Source organism: Polypterus senegalus, chromosome 12 (assembly GCF_016835505.1).
Source record: "Polypterus senegalus isolate Bchr_013 chromosome 12, ASM1683550v1, whole genome shotgun sequence".
Taxonomy (NCBI): Eukaryota; Metazoa; Chordata; class Cladistia; order Polypteriformes; family Polypteridae; genus Polypterus; species Polypterus senegalus.
In genome coordinates, this window is record NC_053165.1 from 69,686,843 (window position 1) to 69,704,846 (window position 18,004).

Genomic DNA, 18,004 nt, shown 5'->3' on the forward strand with positions numbered 1-18,004 from the left:
CTTTAGAGTCTGAAAGAAATAGGAAACTTAAAAGAATTTAGTCTGTAAATGATCCATAGTGTTCACTGGGCAAATACTTTGACTTGGAATTCTTATTTGCATACGTGGGATATAAGAAGTCGTTAAAAGAACTCCGTATGTGTTTATTGGAAACAAAAGTTATTTTAAAATCAAGTTCTTGCATTAATAATGATGGAAAACGGGGAATTATCGCAACAGGTCTGGAAAACTATCCATAGAAGTTAACGCTGTCATGTACTACACATCTGAGGCCACATGGGATAAACATCAGCCAATCGGCACTCTTACAAAAATCACGTGCCACAAATGTGCTGGACTGCTGTCCCGCCTTGCCGACACAGGAAACCTTTCACAGAGTGCTTTGCCGGTTGCTGGGAATTGAAACTTTGCATTTTATTTCAGGCTGTTTGAAATTTTATATTCAGTTGAAGAAATCATATTTTGTAATGGCAGTGTCCCAAACGTGTTGTTAATGTTGAAGCACTTCGTTCAAACGGAATGATAATTTCAATAAACACTATAGTCGCGTAGCGTTTATAAATGCAACTCGTAAAACGCACTTTGGCTAGTATGTGATATACTGTATTAATAATTAACAGCTATGTTTATTATATTTGCCGTGTTCCCGTAGAAGTTAGTAAAAACACAGTAACAGCATTTTAAATAAGTGGCAGCTGCCCTGTAAACCAATGGAAAGTGAAACTTTCACCCCAATGCGTGATTGTGCCGGCTGTGTGGGGAGTCTTAACGACGAATCCGTCCACGCCTCGGTTCACCTGACCATCGCGATGAAGCAACCAATCGTGGGATTGTAGTGCGCTTTTTCATTTCATAGATAAACTTTGTTCCAACTGGTCTCGTGATTTTTATGCCGGACTCGCTCTCGGTGTATTTTGCTGCATCCATTGGAAGCTGAACATGTCAAACTCCGGCGGCTACTGTTGTGGCTGCAGTTCTCTGTGTCAACTGCTCTTTGAATACGACACTCCCAGAATAGTGCACATCAAGAGCAGGAAGGTGGGCTTGATTAACCGCTTGTTCCAAATGGGGATCCTAGCCTACGTGATCGGGTGAGTGAGAGAAAGCGGAGGTAGAACGCGAGAACAGGGTCTTTTATTTTTGCACTGGTGCAGCCAGATTTCCACCACTGCTGGGTATGCTAACTATCAAGGACCTGTTCAGGACTGGCCAAGTATGTATTGCCAGGATTCATACTTGACCGTGCTTTTTAAATAAACTTTTGTTTTTTATAGAAAAAGAATTGTAAAGGCTATTCAATAATACACGATAGGAGTGATGTTTTCTATAAATATGTTTCATATATCTTGATGGTAGGTATTCTGTCTTTATTTTTTTTCGTTCTTTGGCCGGAAATCCTGTGCATCTGAGTTTTTAACTTGTGACTGCTAAGGAAGGAGTCCGAATTAAAGTCAGGGCCATCTACCAAATGCAACGTACGACAGCTTGTACAAAGTGGTAGGCCTTTATTTAATATTTTTGCGAAACTCCAGTCAGCATTCAAATTTTACTGAACTTTTATTTCGTATTGTTAATTGTTTCTGTTAAAAACTCCCCCCATTTTATATCTGTCAGTTTCCTGAAGTCCACTAAGGCATTGTAAGGTGTAGGATTCTGCAAGTTTGGGAGCATGCGCTGATAGCACGTTGCCGTACTCGGAACACTACGAACCACCTGGATTGGGACCACAGTGTTAGGTTTTCATGGGGGCTGGAGTAGTAACCTACTGGTAGGGCTGGATGCAGAATAACGGGCCCAAAGTCACTTCTGCCATTTGTGGGATCTGAACCGGGAACCTCCTGATTGCCGGCAGAGATCCCAAACTTCAGAGCCACTACTCTACCCACAGGATTCTGAAACAGTTGCCCAAATCTGGATGGCAGTCATCCTTTCCTGATACTTTGTCATTGTAGATGTGTTTGCTGTCTGTCGTGGCAGCTAACAAAACGTTGCCACACAAAGTTGATTTTGGATGCTTTTCAGTCCGTAACCACTTGAAGGTGCTGTGGATGGGCCCTGAAGCAAATCAAAACGTCCCCTTTGTGCTTGACTAGTAATAATATAATAGCTTTTAAATGTAATTTTTTTTTGCATGTAAAAATGCATCCCACAGTTCTTAATCTAGATATTAATACTAAATATTTGCTGTTATAAAAATTATTAAAAATGTCAGTCAACATATAAAATAATAAATCGGATGCACAATAGCAACACCATAAAAACAGGAGGGGGGGGGGTGAATTTAAAACTTCATTTTGTACTACTGCTGAATAGTGTGGTTGAAGGACCAAAGAAAAGTGAAAAGAAAAAACTTTAGCTGGAGAAAATACATTTTAGACGTTCCAAGGGCAGAAGACCACCCAGCCCTGCCATACATTCTACTGTACATAAATGTGTCCATGGTACTCTGGTTTGCTCCCACAGTCCAAAAACATGCAGGTTAGGTGCATTGGCGATTCTAAATTGTCCCTGCTGTGTGTGTGCCCTGTGGTGGGCTGGCATCCTGCCCGGGATTTGTTTCCTGCCTTGCGCCCTGTGTTGGCTGGGATTGGCTTCAGCAGACCCCTGTGACCCTGTAGTTAGGATAAAGTGGACTGGATAATGGATGGATGGATGTTTATCCTAAATGAGGGTAATCTTGTGTAGCTTTTTTTTTTTTTTCTAGTGTTGCAGGTAACTGTCAAGTACTGTGGCCAGTTGTAGTGGAACAGTGTGCCACCACAGAAAACTGGGAACCAGTGGTTCATCCTTCATGAACATCTTTTGAAGTATGTGACACATACTACTACTTGATCTGTAACCCTAAACATTCTTTAAGCCCAAGATTTCCCAAAATGTTATACCACCTGGTCTGGAGACAAAGTAAAATATGCTAATTTAAATAAGACCAGATTGAGATAAAGAGACTCACAAACTGTAAAACTGTTAGGAATACAAACCTGCAGCCCCAACAAAGCAAATGCTAAAGTGCAGCAGACTGCTAACACAGACGTCATCAAGTATCGTGTCATATTCTTTGGTTAAACTATAAAAAACATTTTTTTTTTTTTTTTTTGCAACAGTTTTACATTCTGAGTTTGTTTTAGCTAAAAACTGTTTAAAGACTTATTTTTTTTTTAAAAGAAATGTTGGCTTCACTAGTATTGTTCTAACCTACCTGGCCCACAGTTTGAAAGCTACTGATGTATTACAACTCACACAGAAAGGACAAAATTTAAAAAGTGAGTGTTAAATCTGTTTGTTTTTTTTCTCTTTAATTAGCCTCATCGTTAGCCTGCCATATCTCTATCAATAAATCAAATGCTACCCCAAACGTTTCTTTTAAGTTTGGCTCTTTGAAAATTAATAAGCAAAGCAGTGTTGGCATATCGGGAATTGCAACTGGTGAAGAAATAAAAGAAGTGATACATAAGTGCTGCATGTTACTACTTTTGCTTTTATTTTTGGCTTTGTCTGTTTATAGTGAATCTGTAACTGACTGAAATTTCGTTCTGTTTCTGTAAGCTTGGAGCCATCTTCTCTCTTTCACTTAAAACCTTAAGATTTATGCACTTGATGATGAAACTACCTATTTTTAACATTGTTCAGAATAATTTTAGTAAATCTTGCCTTTTTGCTCCACAGTTGGGTGTTTGTGTGGAAGAAGGGATATCAGGAATTTGACACCGTCATCAGTTCTGTCACCACCAAAGTTAAGGGCATTACGGTGACAAACGACAGCATGGGAGTGAGGATCTGGGATGTGGCTGATTATATTATACCTCCCCAGGTACTGCACCTTTTCCACAAATCCTGTCGCATTATTGTTATTTTGTAAATGGAAAGTCTTGCACTCTCATGATTTTTTTTTTCATTGAAAATCCTCAAAGTTGTGTGGTGATACTGAGAACAGGCACCATCAGTGTCCAAGTGTTTTCATACAGTCACGTTGATGTGACCTCTGCCAGTGGCAGTAAGCAGTGAGCAACCAACCCCGGAGTCTGTTAAGTGTAGATATCACTTTATTGACATAGCAGGGGATTTTTAGTCCTACAGCAGCCCACACTTATTAACACCTCTCAGATAATAATAAACACTACACATACTCAAATCTAAACATTAAAAGATAAAATATCCATTATTTATATTAACATTTTAACATCCTTCTATATAAAAGCGGTCGGGATTGTCCTTCCGTCCCGTTAGTGCTACGCAGGCGCGGAGTTTCACACACACCCCGTCCATTTTGCAATTCACGATGGGATGTGTAGTTTCGTTTTTCCAGGTAAAAGATGATTTTCTACTCCAGACTGTGCGATATCATCTTCTTCTTTCTTACTATATAAAAGCGGTCGGGATTGTCCTTCCGTCCCGTGAGTGGAAAGCGTAGCGGTATGTGAATTTCCCCTTGGGATTAATAAAGTATCTATCTATTCCGCTTATCACAGACTTACTACTTGCAGCTTGCGGTATGAAGCGACATAATGTGAGCAGAGTTCTGGTGCTCCCATTGTTCCCTTGCCTTTGTGCGCGATGTGCTGGAAAAATAGACAAAATTATGTCTCTGGAAATAATTAATGTTGATGGAGTACAAATGCCTCACTGCGTAGTAAATATCAGGGGGGTTCAAAAGGGCGACCTCAATATAGAAAAAAAGTTTACATTTCATCACAAAAATAACAGAAACTACGAGTATTAAAGTAATAACGCTCAAATGCAATATAACCAAATGAATGAGTTTGTATAAAATATCAAATTGATGTACATATTGAATTGCCTTAAGAAGTGGTCAACATAAAAGTTGGTCGCCTTAAAAGGTGGGTCAGCCTAGTAGAATATACATTTTGTCTCATGGGAGAAAATATTGTGCACTGTTCTGGACTATCTCTGAGCACCATGGTAGAATGTGATTTCCAACATTGTTGTGTCTGTCTCTGCTCCAGAAGATCTAGGCTAATGGCCAGAGCAGAACCAGCTATCTTGATTAACACCAAAGGAGATGATCTGCGTCAGGAAAGCAGTCGTCCTCGGCTCTTTTTGCATTTTGCACTAGTGTTTGCAGCCTTATCACGTTTTCTGTTCAGTTACTTCTCTAGATAGATTCTTAGGCCTGGATCACCTGAACCTTCAATGTTGGGATCGAAACTGGAGTCAGGATATCCTTGCACGTCCTGAACTCCACTATACCACACTCTTGGCTAATACTCGGCTGCAGTTAGTTCACTGTGCTAGTTCACCACTTGGCCAAGTCATGTACCAGACCTGCATATTCCTCCTCCTATTAACTCTTTTAAGGCGGATGTTGACTTTTATCAAAATTCTGGGGTAGAGGATGATAATTCGCTGTAAACTACAATAAAAGTCGCCATTACTTTTTAGTTTGACTAACTGTGCTAGAAGGAAGATTAGCTTCATTGATTTGATCTCGATTTCCCAAATCACATTCTGACTTGTCGGACTCTGATTATGATGCAAGTGATGTGGATATGGAGATTGAAAATGAATGTCAGGTACCGGCATCAGCTGGTCAGTTCCCAGCTGATCGTGGTGCTAAACACATTTGTGTAGCTGATGTGCCTACAGCAACATTCGTCTGGGACGACCACCACTTAACGATGACAAGATGTACAAATCACCACCACCTACCTGCCCCTACCTGCCCAGTGACGACAGCCAGGCAGCCGGCCCGCCATTCATTCCTGTTGGCCATCCGTCCACCCCTGTGCAATCGCTGCTGTCAGAGACACCGAGCAAACACCGACAGCAGCCACGGCATGCAGTAACAAACATTTTATGCTGATTTATGTTTGAAACCATTGCTTTCTGTGCTTTTCAGAAAACTGAATTTTTTGGAAATAATATTCAGCCCTCAAAGAGTTAATGTTGTGGAGTTTTTATGCATCATCAGTGCAAGCGTTCAGCTCGTCTAGAGCTTGTCAGATTTTGATGTCGGTTATTACAGGCCACAATTTTCAGTCAGGTGAAGGAGAAATGTACATTATACACAAAAAAAAAAAAATTAAAGATGCATGAGAGCCATTCAAAGCAGGAGAAATGATCATGAACAAGGCAGGAACAAATCCTCGGGCAGGCCGCCAGCCCACCGCAGGGCCTTAGTCGTGTTAATCACTATAAAATCAATATTATAGATTCAGATATTAACTTGCCTCTCAAGTACAGGTGTTTGGGAATGGGCCCTTAATCTCTGGAGCTCTGAGAGCAGAATTACACATAACTACAGCTTGACGTGTTTGTTTGAAATTGTCTTCAATTTTTTTTTTTTTGTTGCCTCAACACGTACCAGGTGCCAGTAAATCGGAGGGCACGTCGCCAGTCATTCATTCCAGGTTAATTTTAGAGTGCCTAATTATTGAAATAGTCCCTGGCATCTGGTGATCCTGAAGTAGATGGAGTTGGCTGCACTTTGGCCTGTAATATTATGTATTGTGGTCTTGTCCTGAATAGGAAGTCTGCCTTAAGATGTTCTGTCAAGGATGGCAAAAAACTGTCTTGACTAGCGCACCAGCAGCAATATCTTTATGGACAGTTCGGTACTTTATTTGTATTAAGGCAGACTCTGAGAGAGGTTCTAGATTTGAGCCATCCACCCTGTATTTGTCCACTGTGTGTTATTCATCCCCTCCTTTATTAGGCCTCAATAACATTTATTTTCTGAGCATTCTTTTTAGATCACAACAGCATGGAAACTTGAGGTGGCGTAGTGCATGTTGTCATGTTATGCATGAATTACACTACATTTAAAGAAATTGGCCACTATGATAATGGAGTAATGTCTTTACTGCTTTGTGCACCAGGAAGAAACCTCTTTTTTTGTGATGACTAACATGATTGTCACACCTGATCAAGAGCAAGGTCATTGTGCCGAGGTAAGAGCGTTTGATAAGGTTTCCCTGTCTATTCCTTTCGGTTGTGTAATATTGTTAAAGTTTCAGTTGATTCTGTCTTGTAAAAAGAAAAAAAAAGTATGTTCTCTCTTCTCAATCTATATTCCATCCACCGGAGATCTCTAATGTAGTGCACTGGTGTGACAGCAGACTTTTCTTGGTCCATTCCTACCCCTGTGGTCCACTTCATGGAAAACCTCACCACTTGACAGTCTGGTCTTTCAGGTCTTACATGTGTATGTAGTGTGGGGTACAGCCTGGTCACAGACAGGTAGACATGATGGTTTCACAATATTTACACAAATAAGTGTGTTGAAGCACCAATCACCCCTCAAGTCCAGGCCTTCACACAATGCCTTTCCTGTCTCTGGTCCACCTCCACTCCTCTCCTCCGAGCTCTGTCCTCTTCCACCCGACTCCAGCCATCGAATGGAGGGAGGCGGCCCCTTTTATGCAAGCCCAGATGGGCTCCATGTGCTTCCCAACCCTCCAGCGTGGACACTCCCCTGTGTGGCGGAAGTGCTGGCTGTGCACCTGGAAGCATTGCAGGTGTCCCCAGTCTTCTTTCCTCCAGCACTTCCGTGTGTGGCGGAAGTGTTGTGGTCCAGAGCTCCAAAGGCATAGGGGCGCCCCCTGGCGGTGACCACGTGCTCCTACAGGGTGGAGCTTCAAAGTTCTGTACCCGTGGCCCCCAAAGGTACCAAGGTGGTCACCCCCACATGGTCTGGGGAAGGAGCAAGCCCTCCTCCGGTCCTCCTGGGCGTCTCTGACAGTAGTAAATGTGCTTCTACATGCAAGTCCATGGTGGTGGCTCAGTCCTTGTAGTTCCTTACTGCTGCATACAGAAGCACTTCCTATTATAGAACAAGGAGATGAGTATGAGTCAATACACTGAACAATTCTGGGTGGGTTTTAACATCTGCTCTACCATTTATAGAATAATAGCACTTGCATCGCCTCTATTCATCGAGATGAACTAAGCTTAAAGTACACTTGGGATTTATTTCATTTCCAGGGTGCCCCAAATTGCTAACTTTTACAAGACTCCATGTGTGTTGGCCTTGATGATGTGTTTTGCTTCTAGTCCGTTCAGTAGATTTCATGTTGGATCAGGCATTCTGATTCCAGAGGGAAGAGCAAAGGCTACAACACTGCACATGCCCAACTCTCATGTGCACACTTCCAGTGCAATACTGATAAATTAATACTTGGAAGTGAGTTGTTGCAGTACCTATGGGAATGGGAATATTAACGTATGTTCCAATACCCCAAAATAAACACTTGCCTCATATTCATCTTTTAATCCAAATTGGGAAAAAAAAAAAAGAGTAATTCAGAGTCTACTGTAATAGAGGTGGGCAGTGTGTATATGTTTTTAGAAGTCTAGTTACTCAAGTCACTGGTTTGGTACATTAATCTATAATATATGTATTCTCTTGTTTGTCTTTAGATGCCTGGTCCATCTACAACTTGCACCTCAGATAAGAACTGCACTAAAGGACTTGTTAATATCAAGAGCAATGGTATGACACTTGATTGACTTAGTGTGTTCATTTTAATTTCTTTAAAATATCTTTTTAGATGTCATAAATGTACCATTCAATGTTAGCAGAGCTCCTTATAGGTCATTAAGCCTGGCAGGTCTTCATTTTATCAGCTTGCCATTCAGCAAGTAATGCTCCAGCTAGTTAAGGTATAAATACAGAGAGCGAGCTCCTGTACTCTTTGGTTGATCATATTTTTAAAAGGATCTCATGTTAGGCAAATATAATGGCTTTAAGGAATAGGGAGCAAACTTCAGCTTAATTTCAGTCAAAGCTTTTAATATACATTTGGCTTCAGGCCAGTACTTGCACATCTCTTTCCCAAGTAAAATGTCTTGTGGCAGGGTCTGGCAGATTTGTACTTTATACACCTGCTTGAGTTTTGCACACCTTCTGTGTGAACTATGAAAGCCGTAGTTAAGTGTCATAGTACTAAAGCTGTTCATATTTTTGGATACAATGGAATGAAATGTTAGATTTTAAGAAACACAGTGGTGTTAATCTGCCTGATTTAACTTGTATAAAGTAAGTACAGAGTATTTCTTTACCTATTTTAAGTACAGGCGATGTGCACATGAGAGTTGCTTTGGGCAGGATAGATACAGTATTTGTTGATCCATCAACCCTCTAAACCCATTTATCCAGGGCAGCTGGCAGTTGGAGCCTCTCCCAGCAAACAATAGGTGCAGGCAGGAGAAACACTTGGACTGGGTGCTAGCTCATCACAGGGTGAACCTAGATGGGCCAAATTAGAAATCTCCAGTTTACTCAACTTGCATGTCTTTGGACTGTGGAAGGAAACCAGAGCAAACCAACTTGGCATGATGTGGAAACTCCATCTGGGGAGCAGCCCCCAAACTCGTCACTATGAGACAGCAGTTCTACCAGTGTGGCACTGTGAGCCTAATTCACTTATTAACAGCTTATTCATATTAACCATGGCTGGCCTTAAGAAGATTGTTTAAAAAATGACCTTTGGGACTTATTTTAGTAATACAGTATGTTCGTTATTGGCCACTTCGCCAAATGACAGTAATACCTCAAGTTCACACTCACTAAAGTTTTAATTTCTGTGTTCGCCTTTGGTTTGAAAGTAACACCGTCACTCTTTTTAACATTATGCAAAGAGTGCAAAAGATGGTGTTATTTTTTTGCTGCATTTTCCACAATAAATAACATAGAGACATGCAGAAATAGTCTGGCTAAGACACTTCTTGAGTGACCTTTAATAAATACCGCCATGGAATATGAGAACACTGTTGTTGCTGTCCAGCAGATGCATTAATACATACACTAATGTCACCATTGAGGTGGGCCTGTTTCAGTTTTAACTGGACTTACTACTGCATGGGGTACTGCACTCTTATTAGATTTAGTACATAATGTTGTGTTGAGAAACTAAGGGGTCAAGTCAAGTTGGGGGTGCATGCACTGGTACAGTGTGTTGCCGCACCCACTACACGACGAAACAACTTGGGATCCCGGTTTGCAACCCCCCAGGCAGACGCACGGTCCAGTCCCACACTCTGGAAATAACCCTCTATCTGCTGCAGCCAGGTGTTATGTGGGCAACCCCTTGGCCTGGTCCAGCCACTTGGGTCCCCAGCAATGAGGGTCCTACAAGCCGGGGAAAATGCACCACATGGCCGTAGTGCTCTAACTGACGCTCCCTCATTCGGTATTCCATGAGCAACCGGTCATTAGACACAAAGTCAAACCAACGGTACCCAAGGATTCTCCGAAGAGATAAGTACCAAAGGAGTCCAGTCTTTGTCTCAGGTCACTGGATAGCGTCCATGTCTCGCAACCATATAGCAAGACAGGAAGCACCAGGACTCTAAAGACTTGGACCTTCATCCTTTTGCATAAATATTAGGAGCGTCACACACCCCTCTCCAGCGACCTCATGACCCCCCCCCATGCTCTCCCAATTCGTCTACTGACTTCATAGGAAGAGCCACCAGAGACATGAATGTCACTGCTGAGGTAAGTAAACCTCTCGACAAGGTCAACACTCTCTCCACAGATACACACTGCTGATGGCCGTGCCTAAGAGGTCATTAAAGGCCTGGATGTTGGTTTTTATCAGGACACTCACAAGGCCAGACACTCGGACTCCTCACTCAGTCTCTCAAGTGCCCCGATCACAGCCTCCATTAACTCTGTGAAGATCACAGCATCATCAGCAACGTCAAGATCCGTGAATCTTTCTTCACCAACAGATGCCCCACAGCCGCTGCACCCCACGACCTTGCCCAACACCCAGTCCATACAAGCATTGAACAGAGCAAGAGCAGAACACACCGCTGACGAACCCCAGAATCAACTGGGGAAAAATGCAGAGGTTTTTAATAAGTAATAAATAATATATAATTTATTAATAATAATAAATAATAACAAAGGGACCTTTTTATTAAATACCATTTATTTTGATTTGTGCAGTGCAGTGTATCACTCCCATTCATTGCCCATGCTCTTGATATAAAAGGTAGTAGCACTGGTGGAGACCATTCACTCTTTATGATGAATCTGATCTTGGTATATTTACTGTGAGTGCCAGCTAACTTCTAGTAATGCAAGTGGCACTTTTTGCTACAAATGCCAAAGAGCATTTTGATCAGATGATCTTTGTAAAACAACTTGGACTTAAGTAACAAAACAAGTCCCTTCTACTATATGCTAGTGCTTATTTTAATTATTGTGACAAAGTTTGTGCTTAAAAATGTATGTCTAACTTGGACCTGTGTTGAAAAGTGCATTCTCCATGCACCTGTCTTGCAACTTAATGTTGTAACTTCTGGTATAATCTGCTACTTTAGGTGTCCAAACAGGAAGGTGTGTGGCTTTCAATGGAACTCTCCAAACCTGTGAAGTGCTTGCCTGGTGTCCTGTGGAAAATGACCAAACCCTGCCCAAGTAAGATGCTGTGATGTGGGGAAAGAGGATGGCATTCCTTCATACAGGATTTTCAGTAATGTATATGACATATTTGTGCAGCATATCTGTTCTTAATGTTCAGACACTTTCCAAATAGTCATTAAAGAAATAGAGTAGAAGTTGTAATGTGGTAAATTATGATGCAAAAGAAAAATATTTAGGTATCAAAATTTAGAATCTGAATGTGTTCACTTTAAGTACTCATACCTTCACACAGTTCTTAGGGATAATCCTCACTGTGAAAAGCATCTATCTATCAGTGTGCGAGGTCCCCGTCCCATCTCAGCTGGCCTCTCTAAGGTCAGTGGGTTAATGGCATGGGGGAGCCGTTACGCACCACTCAAGGTTACTTCTCTGAGTATTTTCCTCTTCTGTTTCTGGCACTGGAATGCCCAACAATAGCTATGTATTAAAAGATTGAGAACTCTTGTTACTGCTGCTTTCAGTTCCATTCATTAGCTGTTGTGTTATGTCATGTAAAGGTCAACATTTAAATTACTATAAAAATGGAGCAAAAATGTTGCAGTTCTTGGATGAGAATGTTACTTAATGAATAATGTAGACATTCAGTTTATTCAGTTTGCAGTTAAACAAAGAAGCCAATTGAGTCAAAACTCTTTTTTTTTTATTGGTTCAGGGGGCAAGTGCCATAGATATGGAAATGTGACAGAGAGACTAAAATTAGGCTTTGGCAGCCAAATGAAATAAGACACTTTATATTAAACAGGAATACCGTATTTGAATTCTTACCTACCACAAGAGGGAGACATTAAACAGGAATACCATATTTTAATTCTTACCACAAGAGGGAGACATTTCCTGAAGAAAGTTAAACCTCTCCATAGTTCTTTTAAGCATTATAATTAGAGGTATGCAAAGAATTGGCATCCCTTAGTGAACAGTGACGCTTGAATATTTTTTTTAAGTACTCAACAATAAGTATGGATTTGAATTCATGCTTATTGAAATCAACATCCAATGCATGATTCCATTGCTTTGCCAAGAATTTCTCCTTGATGTTCGTTTTCAGCTGTTTCTGTGCAAGTACTTCCTATGGAAATTACTACCGTATATTGTGCAGGTCCTGAAAAGGAATGAAACGAAATGTCTTCTGTTTGTGTTTCTGTGTGTGTTTTATTTTTTATAGGCCAGCACTTCTGAAGGATGCTGAAAACTTTACAGTCCTCGTGAAGAACAATATTCAATATCCTAGGTTCAATTTTACAAAGTGAGTCTTTTGCTTTTTCTTTTAATTTTAACACTTTTGGAACAATGACGGTTTTTAAACTGTATTTGTCACATTTCTGTTTAATTTAGGGCATTTTGACTGCTTTTAAAAATTCTCCAAGCTTGGTTTATGGATTGAGTTTAAAGTGGAATTCACTTCTCATATCTTTAGGGTACAGTCAGACTGATTTAAACTAATAATTTTATGATGGCAATAATCATCACTATATATATATATATATATATATATATATATATTTTTTTTTTCCTCAGGCAAGTTCACTTTCAATAGGTTTTTCAAACTGAGGTTTGCAGTGCCAGCATCGGGAGCAAACCTCAGAGATATAAACATTTAGGTTCCCAAACTGAATAATCTCAAATCCAAGGCAGCAGTTTGGCGTTTCTTTTGGCCACTTGGGTTTTGTCCAGCAAAATAGTAAAAGGTTTCAAAGCTGGATTTTATTTGGTGCAGGTTTCTACCCCTAACTGCGGTACTTCGATCATTTATTTTAAAGAAATAAAATGAAGACTGCAGATAAACCAGACTTGGATTTGAATCCATATTGCCCCATCATACATCTAGAAAAAAAGTCCTTATAAAATAGAGAAAGTGGAGAATAAAGTAACATTGAAGGGGAAACAAAGAAACCTACTTTCCTACCCCATAGCACTACCTTTTACAGGTTTGAACCAGGGTTACTATAAGGCCAGAATTTTATTTGGGGTCACAAATGGCTGCCCTGCTAGCTTCAGGGCCTTTTGTTGAAAACTCCTCTTCACTGAGGTTGGTGCAGATGTCAAATAACCAGAGTTTACAAGACAACTTCAAGTCAACCTTGTCCCACTGATCTTTGAAGTAATGTCTGCTACCGCCTACCAGCCCAAACCATTTTAAGCTGGGTTCTTGCCAGTGTCCCATGGTCTGTTTCTTTCAGAGGCACAAGCAGTCCTGGTATATGGCGGATTGCCAGTCCTGTACTGTCTTGTGTTGGAGATTTTTATGGCATCTTTTTTCACTTTGTGATACGGACAAGACTTTAATATCCTCTGTAGCAACTGTCTTTCCACATGGGCTTAAATAGGTGCTCTCTGATGGCCCGTGTGTTTCTATCACAAATCCCACTGCCTACTCCTGGTTCCATATGAGACTTTTTATTTTTCAGCCTCCTACCCTTTACCTCCTTTATAGCACATATCCCATACAGCCTTTTATATAAAAGGAATCTTATTAATCTGCTAGCAGCAGCCCCCATAGGCTTTAATGATCAGCTATGTACAGACGGTTCATTAGAACTGAATAGGCCAGGCCCTCACAGTAGCACTTCAAGGTTTATACTGCCATCCTATAGATGAAGCATCACATAATGTACAGTAGTGCTTCATATTTCCACCAGGGACTTATTTCTTTTGATAACAAATTCTCTCCAACTCTTTAATCAGGGGGGAAAAATATACAGTTTCTGTATCTGATAACAATTCTCTTTTGTAGTAGGCTTGTATCTTGCATTGTATGTACATCATTATTTGGACTTTGTACATTGGACCTTAGATTGAATTAAATGCCTTCTGTAACTCTATTCACAAACACTTGGTTAGAAAATTGATGTTCATTTGCTTTAAAAGACTGTATTATTTTATTCTCAGGAGGAACATTTTGCCCCATATTAACTCCACGTATCTGCAGCAGTGTATATTTCATCGTCTGACAGATCCTGAATGTCCAATTTTTCGACTTGGGGATATTGTTCAAGAGGCTGGGGAAAACTTCCAGGATATGGCAATTGAAGTAAGAGGATATTTTATAGAGCGACTTCTAATTCAGGAAATTAACAACAAGAATGCACAAATATTTGCTTATTGTAATTGATGATTTCCTTTAGGGTGGTGTGATGGGAATCCAAATCAAATGGGAATGTGATTTAGATCAGTTATGGTCCAAGTGTGTTCCTCGCTATATTTTTCGCCGACTGGATAACAAAGACCCAGACAATAATGTTGCACCAGGCTACAACTTCAGGTGAGGGTCTCTAGAACACTTGGGAAGATCTGACTTTGTAAATTATGTCTGAGAGTGTTTTTGTGTCATTATCTTTTTTTTTTTTTTTTTTTAAAATTCTTCAATCCTAAAAGATTTTCCAAATACTACAAGTCTGCAAATGGCACTGAAAGCCGAACTCTGATCAAAGCTTATGGGATACGGTTTGATGTCATGGTTTTTGGAAAGGTCAGTACATGCACCTCTTCTAATGTGATCACAATTTCCATGTTTTACACCCAGCTATTTCTCATCTGGTTTTAATGTCATGCTTGATTTGTCATCAACTTTTTCTTCAACTGTGGAGATGTTCATGTTTAACCTTTAGTCTTTTTGGTACAATGATCATAAATCAGAAAGGTGACCTTGATTGGATGGACTTGCTTATTAAAGCCTCACCTAATTTGGTAACTAAACCAATCTTACTTGTTGCTATATTTTTTTTTCTAACTTGGTTTTCATGTTGACAGGCTGGAAAGTTTAACATCATCCCTACAATGATCAACATCGGCTCTGGTCTTGCTCTCTTTGGCGTTGTGAGTAATGCATTTATCTTACGTTCCTCCTGACATTTATTAGAGTTAAAGAAGTCTGGAAAAAATAGTTACAATATACTTTTGTCTTCAGAACTGTAGTACTAGGGTTTTGTACCAATGTAGCCATTGTGAATGTAGTGACCAGTCAAGTAAAATGACACCTTTTACTGGCGGACTAAAATAGATTACAATATGCAGGCTTTCAAGACAACTCGGGCCCCTTCTTCAAGCAAGATGTACTCAACTTTACATCTTAATTACATCTTGCCTGAAGAAGGGGCCTGAGTTGCCTCGAAAGCCTGCATATTGTAATCTATTTTAGTCCGCCAGTAAAAGGTGTCATTTTACTTGACTTGTCACTGTCTTCAGAACTGAAAGGCTTTTGCATAAATGGTTAAACACTTTTGAGTTTGCATCTTCTAATCAGTTCTTCTATATTTGAATTTTGTTCAGCAGTTTACTTGGTTTCATCCTGTTGTTGTCACTTGATCGCATTCTACTTTTTGCTTGAAGTTTAGAAACTAAATAGACACTTGATGAATTTGGTGACCATACATTCGTAATATGTAGAATGAGTTAGTTCTTCTCTTCTCTTTCTAGTTGTAATTGTGTTTTGGCTCTTTCCTTGTAGGCGACAGTGCTCTGTGACATCATTGTTCTGTACCTACTGAAGAAAAGATTTTACTACAGAGAAAAGAAATACAAGTATGTGGAGGACTATGAATTTGTAAGTGAGACATTGCAAAGTCCTTGTGCCTACTAGCATGTAGAGTATTTCTTCTTTGCATTTAAGTAGCTAACACTAAACTTAAACTGAAATGAAACATATGTTCACCAATCAGGCAATCTTTATTTTTTTTTATGTGGTTTGTGACAAAGCTACTAGCTATCCAATAGCAGTTTTCCTACTTTTGTGCGACATTCAGTGTGCTGAACATGTAATGCAGCAGTACCAAATAATTCCAGAACTAGAGCAAAATAAACTATTTATTGGCTCAGAATGAGTCTACTTAAGGGGTCTTTTTTAGTACTGGGTAAAATAATTTTCATTGGAAGTAAAAGCCTCTACGCTTTTGAAATAAAGCAGCTTTAGTGTATATGTGGGTGTTGCTTAGTATTTACCTTGATTCCATTCTTTGAATGTTTTAGGAGTTAAAACAAATTCCTGTTGGTGTTCCCTAAGGTAGTCATATAATACATTTCTATGAAGTATTTAATCCATTGCCTTAATTTGCACATTATAAGTGCACTTTTTAAAAAAAAAAAAAATTGCCTCCTGAAAGTTGCTCTTGTATGTGCTACCATAAAATGGCGTTCCCAGCAGAATTCACATGATCTGGGATTGTCATACACTCCTCACATGTACATAACATAAAACACTCTGCAGTAAGTGTATAAAAGGTGGGTTTCCAGTGATAACTGGGTAACTGATCTTGTATTCTGCCAAAACAAAAGCTTGTTGATTGCCTTGATTTTTTTTTTTTTATTATTATTGGGTATTAATTGAAGTAAAACACCCTTTTCCCATCTAGGATGAGGCCCTCTGTCCTGGAAAGTGAAGCCCTTTTGATAGAAGAGTGCCTTGGCAACAACAGACCTACTGATGTAATTGAGATCAGAACTCCTGTTTTAACTTTACACCAAGTTCTTTCTCAGATTTAAGTGTGCATATTCATATAACTGAATAAACAGCTCCAACGTTCAAAGCTGCTGTGTAAAATGTCCATTTTGCCAGGCAACGCTCATCATGTGGCTCTGTTATTCTAGCGTTTAAGGAGGGGGTACTAGTAACACACTATTTTTAACATATGTACTTATTTTTAATTTAAAGGCACCGAATGCAACATTAGAATGTGACACTCCATAAATTTTCTGCACCATATGAAGAGATGCATTGCTGGACGCTGTATGGTGTGGGCTGAGCCTACAGTGGAAGGCAGCAAGGCCTTTGGGATGAAAAGGTGAATGCACGTGCTCGCCTGGATTATAGCCCGCACATTGCACCTAATAATGAAATGCGTTGGTATACCAAGTTGTTATCGTTCATCTGGTATCATGAAAATGGATGTGTGAGGTGATCTGTTTCATAATAACAAGCAGCAAAATGGATTATACAGTGTGATCTGTGTAAACCTGTTAATAAAGCAATGTTCTTGAAGAGTTTCATTACGTCACCATCTCCCTGTGTCTTGTCTTTTGTGGTGTGTTTTTTTTTTTATAAATATTGTGAAGTGTTCATATTCCAATTTGAGGCAACAGGTTAAACGGAGACAAAACTTTATTATCATTGTTGAAGGAGGGTATAGTTAACTTATAATGATACCACTAATGGAGTGTGTTTATATTCCAATGCACATATTGTAATTTAAAATGGCCTATATAGAGTGTAATGAATAAGCAAGGCAAGCTGCATTGCCACTAACAAACATTAGCATAAATTAAACGACTGCCCTCCCGTTTTTGAACATTTATTTTGGTATGGATCATTTTGTTAAAGGAAAATTGAAAAATGCTCCAACAATAGTGATCAATATGTATAATGAGACAAAATGATTAAATAAATCCGAGTAATAAAGATGAACTAAAGACCTCAAAACAAGCAAGAGACAGTAAAAACAATGTAACAATTTTTTGTCCCTCATTTATTTTCCTGGAGTATATGGGATAATGAATGAATTGATGGATTTTGAAGTGTGACATTGATAAACTGACTTTATCTGAATCCAGCATCCTTCTTTAAAAGTTTTTTTTTTTTGGTCATTTGCAAGTTCCATCTGGAAATCATTATCCAAAATATTGTGT

At 39.6% G+C, this 18,004-nt stretch overlaps 1 protein-coding gene across 8 annotated transcripts; it reads left to right on the forward strand.

Moving 5' to 3' along the window:
* The first annotated feature begins 739 nt into the window (after positions 1 to 739).
* On the forward strand, positions 740 to 17,371 carry p2rx4b (purinergic receptor P2X, ligand-gated ion channel, 4b). 8 transcript variants are annotated; one of them, XM_039772123.1, is made up of 13 exons: positions 741 to 1,091; positions 3,664 to 3,808; positions 6,834 to 6,905; positions 8,374 to 8,446; positions 11,287 to 11,383; positions 12,552 to 12,632; positions 14,276 to 14,417; positions 14,512 to 14,648; positions 14,762 to 14,855; positions 15,137 to 15,202; positions 15,834 to 15,907; positions 16,735 to 16,807; positions 17,034 to 17,371. In XM_039772123.1, the coding sequence occupies exons 1-13, from the start codon at positions 940 to 942 to the stop codon at positions 17,067 to 17,069; spliced, it is 1,242 nt and encodes a 413-aa protein (XP_039628057.1). In that variant the 5' UTR covers positions 741 to 939; the 3' UTR covers positions 17,070 to 17,371. The 8 variants fall into 8 exon arrangements, with proteins under 8 accessions (XP_039628056.1, XP_039628057.1, XP_039628055.1 ...); XM_039772128.1 differs by having other exon boundaries at positions 742 to 1,091; positions 15,834 to 15,929; XM_039772122.1 differs by having other exon boundaries at positions 740 to 1,091; positions 15,146 to 15,202; positions 16,735 to 17,371.
* The last annotated feature ends 633 nt before the right edge of the window (positions 17,372 to 18,004 follow it).